The sequence below is a fragment of the Sinocyclocheilus anshuiensis genome, unplaced genomic scaffold (genome assembly GCF_001515605.1).
Source record: "Sinocyclocheilus anshuiensis isolate Anshui unplaced genomic scaffold, SAMN03320099.WGS_v1.1 scaffold782, whole genome shotgun sequence".
Lineage (NCBI taxonomy): Eukaryota > Metazoa > Chordata > Actinopteri > Cypriniformes > Cyprinidae > Sinocyclocheilus > Sinocyclocheilus anshuiensis.
In genome coordinates, this window is record NW_015546111.1 from 1467737 (window position 1) to 1485779 (window position 18043).

Sequence of the window (18043 nt, forward strand, 5' to 3'; positions counted from 1 at the left end):
TACCATCCAAAAAAAAAAAAAACACACACACAAGATGGGGAACATTATACATCTATGTTCCTTATATTTACATGCAAGTGCTACAACATCAGTAGTACTAAAAGCCAAATTCTTGGGCAGTTAAAGTGTTATGAAACGCCTGTTTCATGAACGAGTTTTTTCATGAATAATGCAGAGAAATGCTCAGAATCTAATGACATACACACACTCTCCGATCTGCAATCTGTACAGATCTATTAACATCTACAAAATGTGTTTAAGGGTTTCACGGCCTTTTAAAAGGTATACTTTGTGACTTCTGCAACCGGTCATTATATATATGTAATGCTTCATGTGTACAAATATTAATAATGTTATAATGTATCCTTATTCTGCCTTTTCCTATGTGCTTCTAAATAAAGAGCTTAAATTGCACATGCAGTATTAATTCATGAGCCTATGATGGTGATGCTTCAGTAACTAGTTTTTAAACCTAAAAAATATAAGCCAATATAAGACAATTATCGTTTTGTTGCACTGGTTAGATTAAGATTTACCTGTACATGCTTCCATGCATGGTATGATAGAAATCCAAGATGCCAGAACTCACCTGGGGAGGGAGGCTGAATCTTGGCCTGTTTTTTTTTGCTATCTCCACATATAATGTCAGGTGGTGGGTCTTCTCCACGCTCAATCTTACATTCAAAAGCATACAGACATTGAATGTACTGCTTTTTCAGAGAGCTGGCAGCACTGCTGGAGGTCCCCACGTTCAGATTTGTGGACAGCTCCCTCCATTTTTTGTTCTTATTAACCTGCAATTACAAGGATGCCAAAGGATATAAGCAAACACCCTTGAAAGAAAATGAGTTGAGACCTTCAACATTATCTTAATGTGTATGGACAGCTTGAATATACCTGTGTAAGACCCCCAATCTCCTTTACAGACACATAGAGGCGGAAGAGATCAAGGGGTTTGCGTCCCACAGCTGGTAGGTTACTCATACCCATGGCTTTTTCGTCTATGAAAGCCAAGTAGCGGTCTACCCACATCTTTCTTTCTGGCTCTGGGCCTAGCTCATATAACCGAGTGATCTTCTCATTGGTTGTTGTGGAGGAACTTGACTTCTAGACAGAAGCAATTTATATGGAAGGTATTACACAGGAAGTGCAACAAAGGGTGACTGATTTCTGCTGTAAAGACAATACACCTCTATCTAAATGTTAAGCAAACCTTGGATTTTGTTTCTGTCTTGGGCGTCCCCTCAACTTTGTTATTAATTTTCTGGGCTTGGTTAAGTTTCCCATCCATACCAAAGTCTGGACCTGGGGACATGCCTAAGAGAAAAAAAAAAATGATACTTAATCTGTGATTTTGACCAAGCAAGTAAAAAGTAATTCTGCTATGTTATGTACCAGAAGAGACGATCTTACCACTAGTGTTGTTAGCCATGTTACCACCCATAGGGTAGGGAGAACCCTGCGTATTCATCATCCCAGGCATGTTGTTCATGGAGGGGCCATACGGAGGTCCTGAGCCCATCATACCAGGACCAGGAGACATATTGGGGTAACCTGGAATCCTGTGAAGCAAAAAAAATTTAACTTCAAACTACCTGACTGGATTCAGTTTGTACTCAAAAAAGGAGAAAAGGCTAATAAATCAGACATTTAAAATGTGTACTTGTTACGGAACAGTGATAATGCACAACTTCAGTTGTATTTCAGTTCTTGTATACCTGTTGTGTATCGAGTTGGCGGGTCCGTGCTGCATTGATGCGGCATCCTGCGGCTTTCTGTTGAGTCCTGGAGGTGGGCACATCCCAGTTCCCACTTGAGGGGGCATATTGGCCATATTAGGACCCATATTTGGACTCATGTTGGGACCCATGTTGGGGCCAAAGGGACGTGCACCTATCTGTCCATGGGGCATCCTTGCAGAAGGCATGCCAGCAAACATTGGCCCTCCTCCTTGTCCAGACATAGGGCTCATGGATCCACCCATGCCAGGTCCTGTGTAATTGGCATTAGGCATGCCACTGTACCCAGGCTGCCTGGGGTAACCTGAAGAGGAAGACAGTAAGTTGTACTTTGATACAAAGTTTCCTGGATTGTGTAGGAACAGTGTCAAGGCTACCAAAACAGTACTTATTCTGTTTTAAAATATATGCATGCAAAGAAATGTAAAACAAACCTATATAAGGCTATAATAATTACAGTTATACAAGGACAGTTATGGGTGGTTCAGACTACACGATTTCTTTGTCGGTTACGACAGTCACCGTGTCAGATTATGCGATTTTGACTCCTAAAATCTTGTCGTCAACAAGAAACATGTCAGACTATACGTTGCTACCCGACCATTCATCGCTTGCCGATGTGCGTGCTGTCATCAATAGGACGGGACTAGACAGAAGGTGCCATGAGCGTAAACAATGGCTAGCAGCACATTTTGCTCTGTCTTGTCATCAGAAAAGCCAAAAAAAAGAAAGAAAACCTGACAGTGGACACAAATCTGGATTGTATGGACGGTCAAAGAGAACTGAGGTAAAATAGGAGTATAGTTGTCATAGCTCCACAAACATTTCCTCCATTATAAAATTCCACCTAGCAGGACTGATACCATTGTCTCTCTTTCGTTTCGGCATGTTTGAAAGCATATAAGGAGGCACTTCTGTGCTTCTGTTGGCCAGTGTCACAGATGTGATGGAACTTTGTTAGTCTTTCTGTGGTGATGTCGGGAAGCATCGCAGACGTGGCATCAGTTGTCGCCCACTATGACACACTACACGAGATGGAAACGTTTGAATCTTGCGTCCTGATTCCCATTGTCGTTTACGAATCCCCACAACACCCTACGTCAAGCAGATTGTGCCAAAATCGGGCTAAAATCATGTAGTCTGAACCGGGCTTTAATCAACACAGCATATTTCTTATGCTGCATCTTTTTGTAGAGAGACAAACAGATTTAATAAGAAACCTTATCCAGGACTACATGTTGGCAATGAAACAAAAAGTCTGAACACCACAACAATATTAGCAGTTTGGTCAATTAACAGTTAGCATTGGTCAAATGTGGTGGTGTATGGATGCCTCATTGGTGGGCTTGTTAAAGGCTTACTGCACCCCAAAATGAAAATTTTGTCATTAGTCACTTACCCCCATGTTGTTCCAAACCCGTAAAAGCTTCGGAACACAATTTAAGATATTTTGGATGAAAACCGGGAGGCTTGTGACTGTCCCATTGACTGCCAAGTAAATAACACTGTCAAGGCCCAGAAAAGTATGAAAGACATCGTCAAAATAGTCCATCTGCCATCAGTGGTTCAATCTGAATTTCATGAAGCGATGAGAATACTTTTTGTATGCAAAGAAAACAAAAATAAGACTTTATTCAACAATTCGTCTCCATTTTGGAGAGTATCCACTGAACGCAAACTGCGTATGCGGTTCTGTGTCAGCCGCACCACACGGATACACCGTTTTCGTTCAAATCATAGCGTAAATAAACGTATTCGTGTGGTGCGGCTGACACAGACAAGTAGAACAGTATACGCAGTTTACGTTCAGTGGATACTCTCTAAAATGGCACTACGGTGATGCGAAGGAGACGAATTGTTGAATAAAGTCGTTATTTTTGTTTTCTTTGCGTACAAAAAGTATTCTCGTCGCTTCATAAAATTCTTTCAATTTCTGTACCTGACATTTGTTCAGTTTTATTTATTTATGCTATTGCTAATAAATTTGTTTACTTGTCTTAAACAACTTAATTTTTTAAATTTACATTAGTCTAGTTGTTTTTTTCTGTGGTATTTTTTTGATAAAACCATAGAGATAAAACAGAATAAATATGTTTGACATCTAAATATTTGACTTAAAATTAGTTTAATGGATTTTTTTTTTCGGAATTAGAATCGATAAGAATCGGAATCGATAAGCAGAATCGGAACCGGAATCGATAAAATTCAAACGATACCCAACCGTAGTCACAAGCCTCCCGGTTTTCATCCAAAATATCTTAAATTGTGTTCCGAAGACGAACGAAGCTTTTACGGGTTTGGAACGACATGGGGGGTAAGTGATTAATGACAAAATTTTCATTTTGGGGTGGAGTAACCCTTTAAGAGACTTCCCAGACCCTTGAGTCTTTTAGCAGCATGTAGCACTGTAACCCACAGTCACTGTAGCTGTTCAACTGACGTGAGCCATGCTACGTCAACTTCTTTTTTTCACCGACGCTAAAAATAACCACACTGTGATCCACTGGTCGCACAGAGAGAAAAAGAGGGAGAGTGAAAAGGATTTGGAGGGACAGCGAGAAGAGAAAACAGAAGTCCAATATCAGCACCTCCACTACAGTCACTTCTCTCAACATGGGACCCATTTTTTAAATGTAAATTTTTCTAAATTATAAGATGTGTTTTGCCTTAACTTATAGTCAGCTGTTACCACTGAGCCACTTACCCTGTGGACCATATTGAGCACCTTGAGGCCCATAGTTTGCCATAGAGTTGTTCTGCTGATAGGGGACCATTCCAGCATGCACCTGGCCTCCAGACGACTGACGAGGAGACAACGCAGAGCTAGACTGTGGAGACCCATAGGGTGCAATCGGAGGGTTTCTCTGCATATATCCTGTGCAGACAACAAGATTAATGTGTTGATACAATAAATGAAAAGAGAGCATCAAGATGTAAAACAAGTCCTGTCTTTTTAAAGTAGAACTTATACAGACTGAGTTACCTCTCTCTTGGCCCATGCCAGGTTGATTCATTGAAGGGTGCATCATCCCATCAGACTGTCCACTTGAAGGGCGAGAAGGCATCTGGTTCCCTACAAATGAGAAATTCAAATATTGTGGTTAAAAACAACAATAGTAAAAACTAAAATGAAGAGCAACATTCTGTAACTTGGAGAACAAAACATTTTTTGATGTTTTAACTTAAAATAGTTTAAATTAAATTTAAATGTTTCAAGCACTCCACCATCTTCCATTAGTGAGAATCAACTGGTAGTTGAACCACAAACTTGTGCTCAAAAAAACGAAAATATTCTATATTTATATTTATATTTATATTCTATATATTTCTATATATATATATATATATATCTTTGTAACTATTCCAAACCATCTTCATGATGACTGTCCCATAATGCGGCATTAACACATTTTATTATTTCAAAATAATTTAAGGTGTAGCCATACCTGGCATTGTTGCAGGGGACAGTGGCCCAGAACGAGATGCCGAGGCGCTGGCAGGCGAGCCCACTGGGGGAGAGGTGTGGGGGGAGAAGGGTGACTGTGCTGGATTGCTCTGTTCTCCTTGACTGCTGGATACTCCAGATGTGCTGACTCCAGGGCTCAGAGCACCCTCCGTACCAGTAGGTAGGTCATCAATAGAACCGGATAGGTCCTAAGCAAATAGAACCGTAGAAGGAATGTCAGAAAAATCTAAGATTAAAGTCACAACGTAAGTAGTGTCAGATCTTTTCTTCCATATTTTCGGAAACGAAGAAAAAAAATAACAGTAGGACGGGGACATCTATCCCACGATGGTTGATTAAATGAATGGCAGACCTGAATGTGAGCTTGCCATCGGGTTTAAGCAGACTAAATGTTTGGAGTCCGGCATGTGTCACCAGAGAGAAGCCTGTCATTTCACTGAAAGTTTGAGCTATGATGTTGACTAAGAATCTTTTTTAAAATGTGAAAAATGAATTGGTCACAGTAAGACCAATAACATGCATTTAGAAAATGCATGTTATTTCCATTTCATGCACTGCAAATATGAACATACTTGGAAAAATGAATCGGCGTTCCCATAGAAAAACAAAAACAAAAATGGAACGGAAAACGAAAAAAAAAACAAACAAAAAAAAACAGGCTAAGCTGTTATCATTCGGTATTCCAGCATTTCTGCTAGGGCTTTAAAAATGAAGCTGTCAGCTCTCTCAAAGAACTCTTCATGGCATTATCTTTATTTCACTAATATTTTCCTATCCAATCAGCAACATTTAGCTTTCACAGATTTTAAAGGGTTAGTTCACCCAAAAATGAAAATTATGTCATTAATTACTCACCCTCATGTCGTTTCAAACCCGTAAGATCTTCGTTCATCTTCGGAACACAAATTAAATAATCCACAAAAATAATCCATGTGACATCAGTAGTTCATCCGCAATTATACGAAGCTACGAGAATACTTTTTGTGCGCAAAAGAAGAAAAAAAAACGACTTTATTCAACAATTCGTCTCCTCCGCATCACCCTGGTGCCATTTAGGAGAATATTCACTGGACGTAAACAGCGTATGCTGTTCTGTGTCAGCTTCATATAATTGCAGATGAACCACTGATGTCACATGGATTATTTTACAGATCTCCTTGCTATGTTTCTGGACTTGGGAACATTTCAGTTGCGTTGCTGTCTATGCAGGGTCAGACGGTAGCCCAAAAAAAAAAAAAAAAACCCTAAAATAAGCAGCACAATAGCAAAAATTAATTATACCACAAAAATGTTTCTTCTTTAGAATAAATCTCCCGATGACAGCTTCTTCCACTCGGCAACAATGAACTCTGGCACTTTATTTTTCCTCTCTGGGACACACACACACACACACTTAAGTGCTCTCGGTACACATACAATCACAGAGCCAGAGGCTGCTGGCCTTATTTATCTTATCTAGGAGGTGAAAAAGTGAGATCACAGCGTCCCTGAGGTTGCCATGGCTACGGCAGTCAGCTGCACGTGTGCCGAGTCAGCGCAGCTGGGTGTCTCTCTATGTGTCCTTTTCAAACACAGTCTCACAGGTCATAACACACACTCAAATGCAATTAAATCTCAAGAGACATAGAAGCAGAATTTACATGGAGTACACAGGGTTTCTACAGACATGAACAAGTTAAATTTAAGACTTAAGACCTTTTTAATACCACTTCATATTAAATTTAAGACCTAAACCTGTAATGGAAATACACATTTTATTACATACATATTTGTAATATTGAATGATTGTTTTAAATGCATTTATGAATATACAAATAAGAAATGTTTGGGGAAATGAGGGGAAAAATGCATACTTTTCAACAAACTTCACAACTAGGTAACCAGTAAGTGGCGGTAAGTCACTGAATGAGTGAGTCATTGAGTCATTCATTCAACTGAACACAGTCTCACAGGTCATAACACACTCAAATGCAATTAAATCTCAAGAGACACAGAAGCAGAATTTACATGGAGTACACAGGGTTTCTACAGACATGAACAAGTTAAATTTAAGACTTAAGACCTTTTTAATACCACTTCATATTAAATTTAAGACCTAAACCTGTAATGGAAATACACATTTTATTACATACATATTTGTAATATTGAATTTGTTTAAATAAAAAAGAAAATAAAATATCATTGCTGTAATAAATTATATTTATTACTACGATATACAGTGAACTTTTCATATCAACAGACAATATTCCATACAAAATATCCCTGCAAAATAACTGCATCACTGAGATTTTTGGTGGAGTAAACAATTTATTCTGAAGCAATATTTTCATCAGTGTTCTGTCAGCTTTTACATACTTAAATCTGCATATTTACCTTTACAAAGGCCTATTTTTAACCTTTTTAGATGTATGCATCATCTTACATGTCAAATTATAAAAGATACTTTAAATGTGAAATTAAAACCGCCAGTAGGTGGCAGCAAGTCACTGTTAATAAGTGAGTCATTGCGACTGAACCAAATCATTTAAACGGTTGATTCATTCAGGAACAAAACACTGTCATGTTGCTCAAAGATGCAAAACGTGCTGTGGCTTTATTTGGAATTATTTTTGTTGGCGAAATAGTGCAAAAACAGGCAATATGGTGTCTATGGTGGTGTTAAGTCTCTTAATAAAACTTCTAGTTTATTGAACTGTTGTAAAAAATCAGTATCACATTTGTATATGGTAATTTTTGGAGAAAAAAGGCACTCTTCATGTGAAATTGATTAACTATATGAAGTGGTATAAATATACACATTTTCTGCCCCCATGTCTTGAATTTGTGATCATTCTGAATGTATTTTAATAGACTGAATCGTGCCATAAAAGAGCGCACTGCAAATGCGCACACGCACAAGACTTCACGTAATGCGCGCACTCTGTAGGTGTTTAAAATGTTTTTTTGCGTCGTGAGAATATTGAGCAAAATAGCTCACTTGTCATGGTGTTACTTAACTATATCATGTTATGAATAAACTAAACATTTTGAATTTTTACCTCAGTGTGTTTCTTCTGAGTTTGTGTGCGCTGTTAGGCTCGTTTGTTCTGAAGTTTCTCACAAAGAGACAAACAGAGTGAGTCTTAACAGCGCAACCTTGATACCAGAAATATACTATCCATTATCACTTGCTGTTTACATTGAATGTAGGCTAATAAAATGAGAAGAATCATTCTTCGATACTTCGCTGTTTTTTTTGTCACTTATGTTTTAATCAGGCTATTTGTCTGGTCAGGCAGTTCGACCTGTATTCTGCTACTGCGATTCTCTCTGATGATGCAACTACAGCAGGGAAGAAAAAATCTTCGGTCTGTCCAATGACTGTAAACAGTCATTTAGGTCCGTCAGACTGAAGATATTTTAGCGGTAATGTGACCAAAAATATTTAAGACCCATAGAATCTGAATTTAAGACATTTTAAGACTTTTTAAGGCCTTATATTAGGAAATATTATTTAAGACATTTTAAGACTTTTTAAGGACCCGCGGACACCCTGAATACAAAAAAATTATGTACAGAGAGAACTGACGGCATATATTTTCATGACAGACCGCATGAAGTTCTTTATTTAGCAACAACCCCAAAGGTCCTACATAATCACTCCTGAGATAAAGGTGCAGCTGAGGCTGAATTATGCTCACATCTTCAAGCTAATTACTTTGATCTAAAAGTCAACATAAAATAGAGCGTTTGACTGAAACCACTTGATTGCACATTTGTGAATCTGTCAAATTCACAATGCATCTTAAAATGCGGTTGGACGCAGTCAACAGCTTGTGTGAAATGAAAGTGTCAGACTCACTGGTAGACTGGAGGGTCTGCCCTGCATGTCCTCTGTGTTGCTCTTCGATGCCAAAGGCGGACCGGAGGGGGGAGCGCTGGACTGGGAGCTAAATGACTCCTGGGAAATCTCCTGTGGATGGAAAAAGGTAGCCCAGGTCAGTCAATATAGGTATTTAGGACAGTGGACGCATGTATAGATGCTTTTGCTGACAGATATTACATGTAGGTTTAGGTCAGTCTCACTGTTAGTAATATAAGTTTCTGGTTTTGTACTTAATAACCAGCTACAATACTGCTTTTATTACCGCACAAATCTGTAAATGCAGTAGCACTGTGAAATTAAATGCATTCCTGACTTCAAATAAATGCAAAAGCAGTCATCCAATTTAGTTCAAACTCACAAAGTGATAGGGCTGAACGATTAATTGCATCTGCAATAATATCGCGATATGAAAAAACACGATTTTTCAATCGCAGAGGCTGCGATTACACTCGGTCACGTGACACGCGAGAGTAAAGAGGTGTGTTCGACTTGAAGATCGATCGGTGTATGACATCAAAGTACGGCAAGAGAAAGCATAAGGAGACGTCCGCTCTCTTATAAGCCCTCGCAGTACTTTGATGACACACACCGATCGGTCTAAGCAGCGCTGCTTCAAGTTGAACACATCTAAGCAGAGGACTTCAGAGGAAGCATCAAGCTGGCAAGCTACAGTGTTGCCAAGTCTGCGATTTGGGGAACCCCTCCAAAAAACGTGTATTTTACCCCCTGGAACGTGATAATTTTTACCAGTGGAACCCCCCTCGAAACGCGATTGGGCTAGTTTTGAGTAGTAATTGGGCGGGTTTTGCTGTGAAAACCTGGTAACCTTGGCACGCTAACGTTACACGCGGAAATATTTGAAAGCGTATATAATGAACGTACTTCAAACATACTCCATCAGCAGAAAAAGAAAATAAAGAAAACTGTAAACAGCCAAAGCATGTAACTTAGAATGGGAGATGGATCGGTTTGTGAAAGCGAAGAGAAAAGCCATAGATGAAGTGGCACAGTCCCAGGCAGGTGCTGGTCATTCAAAAGCTAAATGCAGAAAATATGATGAGGCATATCGTGCTCTCGGCTTTACTCACCGTGTCTATACCGGACGCTACAGTTGTCGCTCTGCGCCGCAACAGCTCTACTGTACACTGGACGCGACAAAGTCATTGCTATTTTTCAATGTTTCAAGTGATGCAGGGGGTTTTTTTTCTCCCTGTTGGTTTTTTCAATTAAAAAAGCTCCACTGGTCTAAAGTTAACAAACAGTGTTTAAAAGGTGCAGTCCACATGTTTACATATTTATTACAGTGACTTTGAACTACCTAAAGTAGTGTGGTAAAGCAACAGATTTGTTTTTATATTTCTGCAATCTACTTTAGTTTGTGTGATTTGTTACTGACTTTCATATTAATGTTTACACCAGGCTTATTTGTCAGTGCTTTATGTTGTCATAATTATTACATGCTTACAAGGTTGGAAGTTCAACAAATCAGTCAATATACTACCGTGATTGGAGTTGTTAAAAATGTCATTCATATCACCTAATTTCATCATAACATATAGGCCTGGCCTACAGAAAAGAACATTTATACCAAACTGAGAGACCATTTCGAAGGCTCAGGAAACCTTTGCAGGTGTTTTGAATTGATTAGCTGATTGGCATGTCACCATATTCTAATTTGTTGAGATAGTGAATTGGTGGGTTTTTGTTAAATGTGAGCCAAAATCATCACAATTAAAAGAACCAAAGACTTAAACTACTTCAGTCTGTGTACATTGAATTTATTTAATACACAAGTTTCACAAAAGAAATAAATGAACTTTTCCACGACATTCTAATTTATTGAGATGCACCTGTATAGCTTGTCTTTGTTGAATAATACAGAACATAACGAGCTTTAAAAAATAATCACATATTAAATCGCAATATTGGTAAAAAAAAAAAATCGCAATTAGATTATTTTCCAAAATCATTCAGCCCTACAAAGTGAATATTAAACATGCTATTAGCATCCCACCTTTAAATTTGCATAGGTTCACAAATAAACATGGTTAGTAGAATGAAAAATACCATCCAGTGTAGAAAACGTATGCATTTACACATTATTTGGCAGATACTTTAGTAACACTTTACAATAAGGTTATAATTCTTATCATTAGTTAATGTTTTAGGTTTAAACTAACATTTAATTTTGACTTTGATTTAATTTTTTTATTTATTTTCTTAAACTAGATTAATAAATACTGTTAGGTTATTTCATAAATGTACTATTGTTCACTGTTAACTAATGTTTAATATATTATTATTAGAAAATAAGACACTACTGTTAAAAGGTTTGGAGTCAGATTTTTTAATGTTTTTCAAAGACGTCTCTTATCGTCACCGAGACTGCATTTATCTTATCAAAAATGTTAAAACGGTAACACTGTGAAACATTTTTACAATTTACAATAACTGTTTTCTATTTGAATACATTTTAAAATGCAATTTTATTCCTGTTATGGAAAAGCCATTACTCCAGTCTTCAGTGTCACATGATCCTTGAAAAATTATTAATGTGCTGATTTGGTGTGCAAGTAACATTATCAATGCTGAAAACAGCAGTGTTGCATAAATTTTTTGTGGAAACATGATACATTTTTTGAGGAATGGCACAAGAATAGCATTTACTTGGAAATCAAATGATGTTTTGCAACATTATAAAATGTCTTTACTGTCACTTTTTATGAATTTAATAAATCCATGCTGAAAGTATCAACCTCTTTAAAAAATAAATAAATAAATAAATAAAAATCTTACTGACCCCAAATCTTTTGAACACTAGTGTATAAAAATATTAATTACCCAATGACAATAAATGCTGTAGAAGTGTTGATCTTTGTTAATTCATGATACTTAATGCATTAACTGTTAACTAAATTTCATTGTAAAAAATGTCCTATACTTGTAACCACTGCTCCAGGACAGTCTCTCACTTTTATTCTCTCATTTTCATCCACCCTGAACCACCACTTTAATACGAAAGCAAAAAGCTTAAGTTACCTGAGGAGGAGGAGGAGGAGGAAAACGCTGAAATGGCGATTGTTGCTGCTGCTGTTGTTGTTGTGGGGGATTCTGAGAGTATGATGTGGGCTGTCCCTGCGGCATCTGTCCGTGTCCCGCGGGCGTCTGAGAAGCAGGTGTGGGTGTCTGCGGTGACTGCTGTGATGTTGGCGCCGGCTGCTGCTGTTGTTGTTGGGGTCCTTGGCCAGGCGGGTAACTGGGTTGGGATGCAGGAGGAGCCTGGGAGCTCCCCTGCTGCGAGGGCTGGGACTGAGGCACCTGTTGCTGTGGATAGGGAGACTGGCTAGACTGGGGTGCTGCCGAGGACTGCGAGTACAGCGACTGGGATGGGCCAGGCGAAGGGCCGGTCATCTGCCCCTGTGGCTGCTGGGGCATGTGGGGTTGTTGGTAAGGAGGGCCAGCCTGTCCATGTGGGCCAGATGACTGGGGGCCATGAAGTTGCTGTGAATAAGGTCCCTGACCTCCTGGTTGCCCAGGGGAAGGCTGGGGGTATGGCGACTGCTGCTGGCCCCCCGAGTGAGACCCCTGACCGTGCTGGCCGTAATAGGGCTGCTGCCCCTGCTGCACATAACCACCTGGTCCCTGCTGTCCATATGATGGCATCTGCGGAAACAAGTAGGATGGCACTAAAGATCATTACACTCATGGTATTTCCCCACGTCGATTTATATCATGCGGGTAAATAGACAAAGAGAAACACTTCCTTTCATTGACATGCTACAGACAAGGCTTCCACTTCTTTTGATAAATGAACTTGTGACACTGACACGGTTTTTCCTGTTTATTGCTGTAAAGTTGCTTTGAAGCAATCTGTGTTGTATTAAGCCTTATTAAAGTAAACTTGAGTGACTTGAATTTCCATTACCTCTCCAGTTGTTCTTGATTAAAGGATGAGAACGTATAGTTTTAAATTGCTACTTTTTAAAAATGTACAAAATGTCATCAGTAAGACAGAAAAGACGGCCTGAGATATAAATGTGGCAAAACGGTGAAGTGTTTTAGCACTCAGCATTAGTAGAATCATCAGAAATTTCCATGGCTCTTACAAGCCATGGAAACAATTATTTTAAAATTCCCCTGATATTGTTAATATGAGTTTACATGAATAAATATCAAAACAAGGAGAGAGAGAGTTTATTGCTAAAGAAGATGAGATGGGTTTTATTTATTACCGGTACACAATATACCTCTACATAGTACTACAACTTTTTATCCTTTATATTCCCTAAATAATAAGGCATGGATAAAATGTAGTTATTGTACCAGAAAGTGTGACCTTGTCCAGCATCACATTTGTAATTATTTATTAAGGCTAGGAATGGCTAAAGATCCCATGATACCTGGCACACAATATGCTACATATTGCTATTTTTGTCAAGCTTTGTAACACCAAACACTATGATATACTGATTTAACCTTAAAAATTAAAGCCCCAAAAAACTTTTTACTTCAAATAATAACTAAACAATTAATAATAAATAATAACTATAACAATTCTCATGCTTTCTTTCTTTCTTTTTTTCCACAAAATGGTGCATTCTGAAAGTTAAACAGAGCATATCCAGGCAATATTTGGTGCATAACAATAAACAACATTTGAAAACAATGTTGAATTTAGGTTGTAATAAATAATTTATAAAACTATAGAATTATAGGTTAAGGTCAAAGATAATAATGGTTTGATTGTAACATCACATCTTGAATTGGTTATTATTACTACAAAGTTTTCTACATGCATCAGTGTTAATATTCATTTTTCATTTGACTGCAATTTCACGTTACACTATTAGCAAACTGACTTCATACAAAAGGTTTTTTCCCCTTGAAACTTCTTTCTTGAAAACAGTGAGTCTGTGTATCTATGCTGCTAAATTCACTTTAAAATCTTAAAAAGCTTGCTAAAGTATACTTAAAAAATTGACACATTGATGCCAGCACACCAAAATCATGATTAAAGAACACTGCAAAACAATTCTGTATTTTCCCCCACCTCTAATCAAATGAGAAAGCACATTGCAATAGGTTACAAAATATGCATAATTAGCTTCACAACTTATAATTACCAGGATATTCACTCATTTAACTACAACAGTGCAGCATATTCAAACTGTGAACCCTTAAAACATTGAGAAAGAGCACTGACCTGCTGGCTGTACTGCACACGCCCTTGCATGCCCATAGGGTATCTCTGAGGGCCAGGGGGCCCGTAGCCCTGGCCTGGGTAAGTAGGCCCCTGCTGGGGCCCTGTAGGAGGCCCTTGATGGGGCTGCTGAGAGTAAGGCCCACCTGACCCATAAGGCTGGCCGCGCATTTTCCCCATTTGATCCATGGAGCCTGGAGTCTGTGAAACGAGAGTGACAGTATGATTTAGTATGATTTACCTCGAGATTGAGGTATCTCACAAATAATGACAGAGAAACATAAACTGAGTTTAACAGAAAGACATCTACAAAGCTTTTAAAAACTCAAGGACAAAACCATTAAATCAAACCATTATTCTGTACTACTGCACTCCCACACTTGAGAATTTGATTTTAAAAAGCCGGGGTGGAAATGAAAGAATAGCAAGGACAGAATAAAAATGCAAGAAACCACAAGAGAAGAGAGAGAGAGAACAACCAGAGGGGGAAACGATAGTGGAAAACGGAGAAGGAAAAAGAGAGACAGCAAATAACCCTCTGCTGTCGATTCCCACGGTTATTAACCTGACCGTTACCTTGCTCAGCCTTAGTTAAGGAAGTCAACAGTGCTAAATATAACTCATTTCAAATGGAGGGCAGTCTGCCGAATATTTAACACATCCCAGCTGTAGCTCTGCTTGAGCCTCGGCCAAGCCAGCTTTTCCTTTTTTCGAAAAAAGACGGCAATCTTGGCACTGAATGAATGACACAGGGCTTAATGACATGTGAGGAGAGGTCCAGACTGACTTGCAATGAGATGAGTGCTGGTGCATAGAAGTCCAATATGAGGGGGGTCAAGTAAATATTGGAGCTGGAATATCAGTCATTTTGTTGTAAGCTAGCAAATATTTGGAACAAAACAACTGCACAAACAGATGAAAAACTAAATACAGCAAGTTTCCAACATTCATTTCTGATAAATGCAGAACATGGCACTATGTTAACTGCATCAGCTTATGGTCTTTCACATTGGCAATCTGACTGATTCAAACATTGATCGCTTGCTAACACATTAAATGCAAAAATACAAATTAGAGTCTTCAGTTTCCTTTTACTTCAAACCCCACAAGCGATGACAACTTTATTGCATGTACATTAGTGTTAATTTCATTAACGAACACTATGATGTAAAATGTTCGTTGACGAGCTTTTTTCCCATGACTAAGACGAGACGACAATAAGGTCAATAAACGACAACTAAGACTATATCAACATGCAATTTCGTTGACGAAATAAGACGAGACTAAAATATATTCAAAAAGATAAAAACTTGACTCATTGCGGAAGAGCTGCCGCAGATGATCCGAAAAACAAACAAGCTGAAGTTTAGCGATCTTAAATGAAAGCGTCATTCAGCCGGTCAGTGTTCTGTAATGAGATCTCACTATATTGTTTGCGATTGTGATCGCTGAATAAATACACTTACTCAATCGCTGTAAATACCTGAAATGCAAAAGTAAATTTCTCAAATGACAGCAATCATTACGATTATAATTTTGAGAATTTTTTTTTTTATCAGTTTAACCATTATACAGAATGACTACGTCTAGGACTAGGCTTAAGCCTTGTCTGTGAAACCAGAGGATAGTCGACTAAAACTTGACTAAAACTAAATAGGATAAGGTTGACTAAATATGATAAAAACTAACAAGGACATTTTAGCCCGGGACTAAGACTAAGACTAAAATGAAAATAGCTGACAAAATTAACACTAATGTACATCAAGTTATATTCATATTTTTTGTGTGTCCTTAAATATTTACTTTTTTTACTACGTGTATTTAAAATTATTTAAATATTAGCCAGTGAATGTTAATTAAATTAACATCCTTATAACAGCTGGACAGCAATGAGACTACATTCTGTTCTCTTCTATGTTAAAAGTAAATGCAATTGAATTACTTGTTGCATTAAATTTAGGGTTGTGCCGATAGACGATAGTATCGTGTATCGAAGATAGTCAGAGATATCGCCTGTGGCTGATGCCTTTGACGATAGCAAGACGATTATTATTATTATTATTAGGCTAGTAATACTATCTAATTTATATTATGGCTTATTGGTTGCATTATTGATTTCTTTTTCTGCATTTTTACAGTATTGCACGTTTTAACCAATCACACACGATTATGCTGAGCTTATGAATGCAATGGCCAATCAGAGGCGTTCAGATGAGTCATCACTGAAACAGCGGAGTTCCGTTGTTCAGCGCACGCTAACTGAATTCTGACTCGCGAATTCTCTCATCATAAATAAAGTGCAGATCTACGTGCGATGTAAGTATAAAAGATTTATTCATCATACAGTTTATATTCACTGATTTTAACGGGAGTGTTTTTAAAGTGCATAACGCGCTAGACTGAGCTTGTAATGATGTTCTTTGGTAATGTAATGTTCTTTGCTCGTTTTCTGTAGCTGCTTTTTGAATAACTGAGGAAATGTAAGCATTATAATTAGTAACTTACGATGTTGCTATTAATTTGTCATCATGTTAAATACAAATTCAGTTATATTAAAAACATTAGGCTGCTTTTAGCCTTATGCTGGAGTTGGTTCACTTTCCCGCAATAAAACTAAGTAAATAATTACATAAATTAGCTCGATAATATCGTGTATCGCGATCTCACCAGCTGACGATAGGACGATATGAAAATTGAGCATATCGCCCAACACTAATTCAATTACAGTATTTCATTCTAGCAATAGACTTACAACTCATCAATTACTTGCCATACTTGAGGACAAAGCTCACTCACAGAGAGAAATAAAAGTGTATGCTGTCTTTTCTATCATAATTCCCCTCCGTGTATGTTCAACACAAAAAAATAAAAAATAAAAATTACCTCAGAAACATTAAGTATTAAGCATACTTTCATCCATAATGTCCGTTGTTCCATGATTGTAAAATCTATTCAACATGAGTATGAAATCCTGAAGGTCAGCTTAATACATGTTTACCAAGCAGCCAAATAAACTCCTCTCCAGCGTTCACCTACACAAAACATATCATATCTAAACACAGTTCAAAATGCTGGGGTCAGTAAGATTTGTTTTTGAAAGAAATTAATACTTCTTTTCATCAAGGATGCATTAAATTGATCGAAAGTGACAAAGGTATTTATGTTACAAAAATTTTCTATGTAAATGCTAAAAGATTTCTATTCAAAGAACCCTCAAAACATGCATAATGGTTTCCACAAATATAGTAAGTTTCTGTTTTTAACATTGATAAGAAATGTTTCTTGAGCACCAAATTAACTTATTAGAATGATTTCTGAAGGATCATGTGACCCTGAATACTGGAGTAATGATGCTAAAATTTCAGCTTTGCCATCACGGGAATAAATGTTAAATATAAAAATATTATATAAAAACAGAAAGCAGTCATTTTAATGTTTAAATGTAATACTATTTTTATTATAGTTTAAGACTTCTTTCAAAAACATAAAAAAAAAAACCTTACCAACCCCAAATTTTGAACAGTAGTGTATACCATATATTACTTCAAGTAAAAATATATATGGTTGGGTAATATGTTGAATATTAGGGCTGCACGATAAATCGCATGCGATTTTTAACGCGCATCTTGTAATTAATATCGGTGGCATATTCGCTGATACCGATATATCGGCAACAGACTCAAATCGGCCGATAATATTGGCTAAATTATATATTGGTGGTGCTCTAGTAGGGATGCATCGATCCGATACTCAGGATCGGTATCGGCTCCGAT

General features: G+C 37.7%; 1 protein-coding gene across 2 annotated transcripts in view; it reads right to left on the minus strand.

The window, feature by feature from the left end:
- Nucleotides 1–18043, minus strand: part of arid1aa (AT-rich interaction domain 1Aa) — a 27080-nt gene that overhangs the window by 4386 nt on the left and 4651 nt on the right. For both annotated transcript variants that reach the window (XM_016502522.1, XM_016502521.1), the window contains exons 2-12: nt 14274–14471; nt 12110–12733; nt 9047–9157; nt 5186–5393; nt 4723–4812; nt 4444–4614; nt 1719–2043; nt 1414–1562; nt 1214–1317; nt 898–1107; nt 590–794 (exon numbers count right to left, since the gene is read on the minus strand). In XM_016502522.1, the coding sequence (XP_016358008.1) occupies nt 590–794; nt 898–1107; nt 1214–1317; nt 1414–1562; nt 1719–2043; nt 4444–4614; nt 4723–4812; nt 5186–5393; nt 9047–9157; nt 12110–12733; nt 14274–14471 (2395 nt within the window). The remainder of the gene's footprint in view (nt 1–589; nt 795–897; nt 1108–1213; nt 1318–1413; nt 1563–1718; nt 2044–4443; nt 4615–4722; nt 4813–5185; nt 5394–9046; nt 9158–12109; nt 12734–14273; nt 14472–18043) is intronic.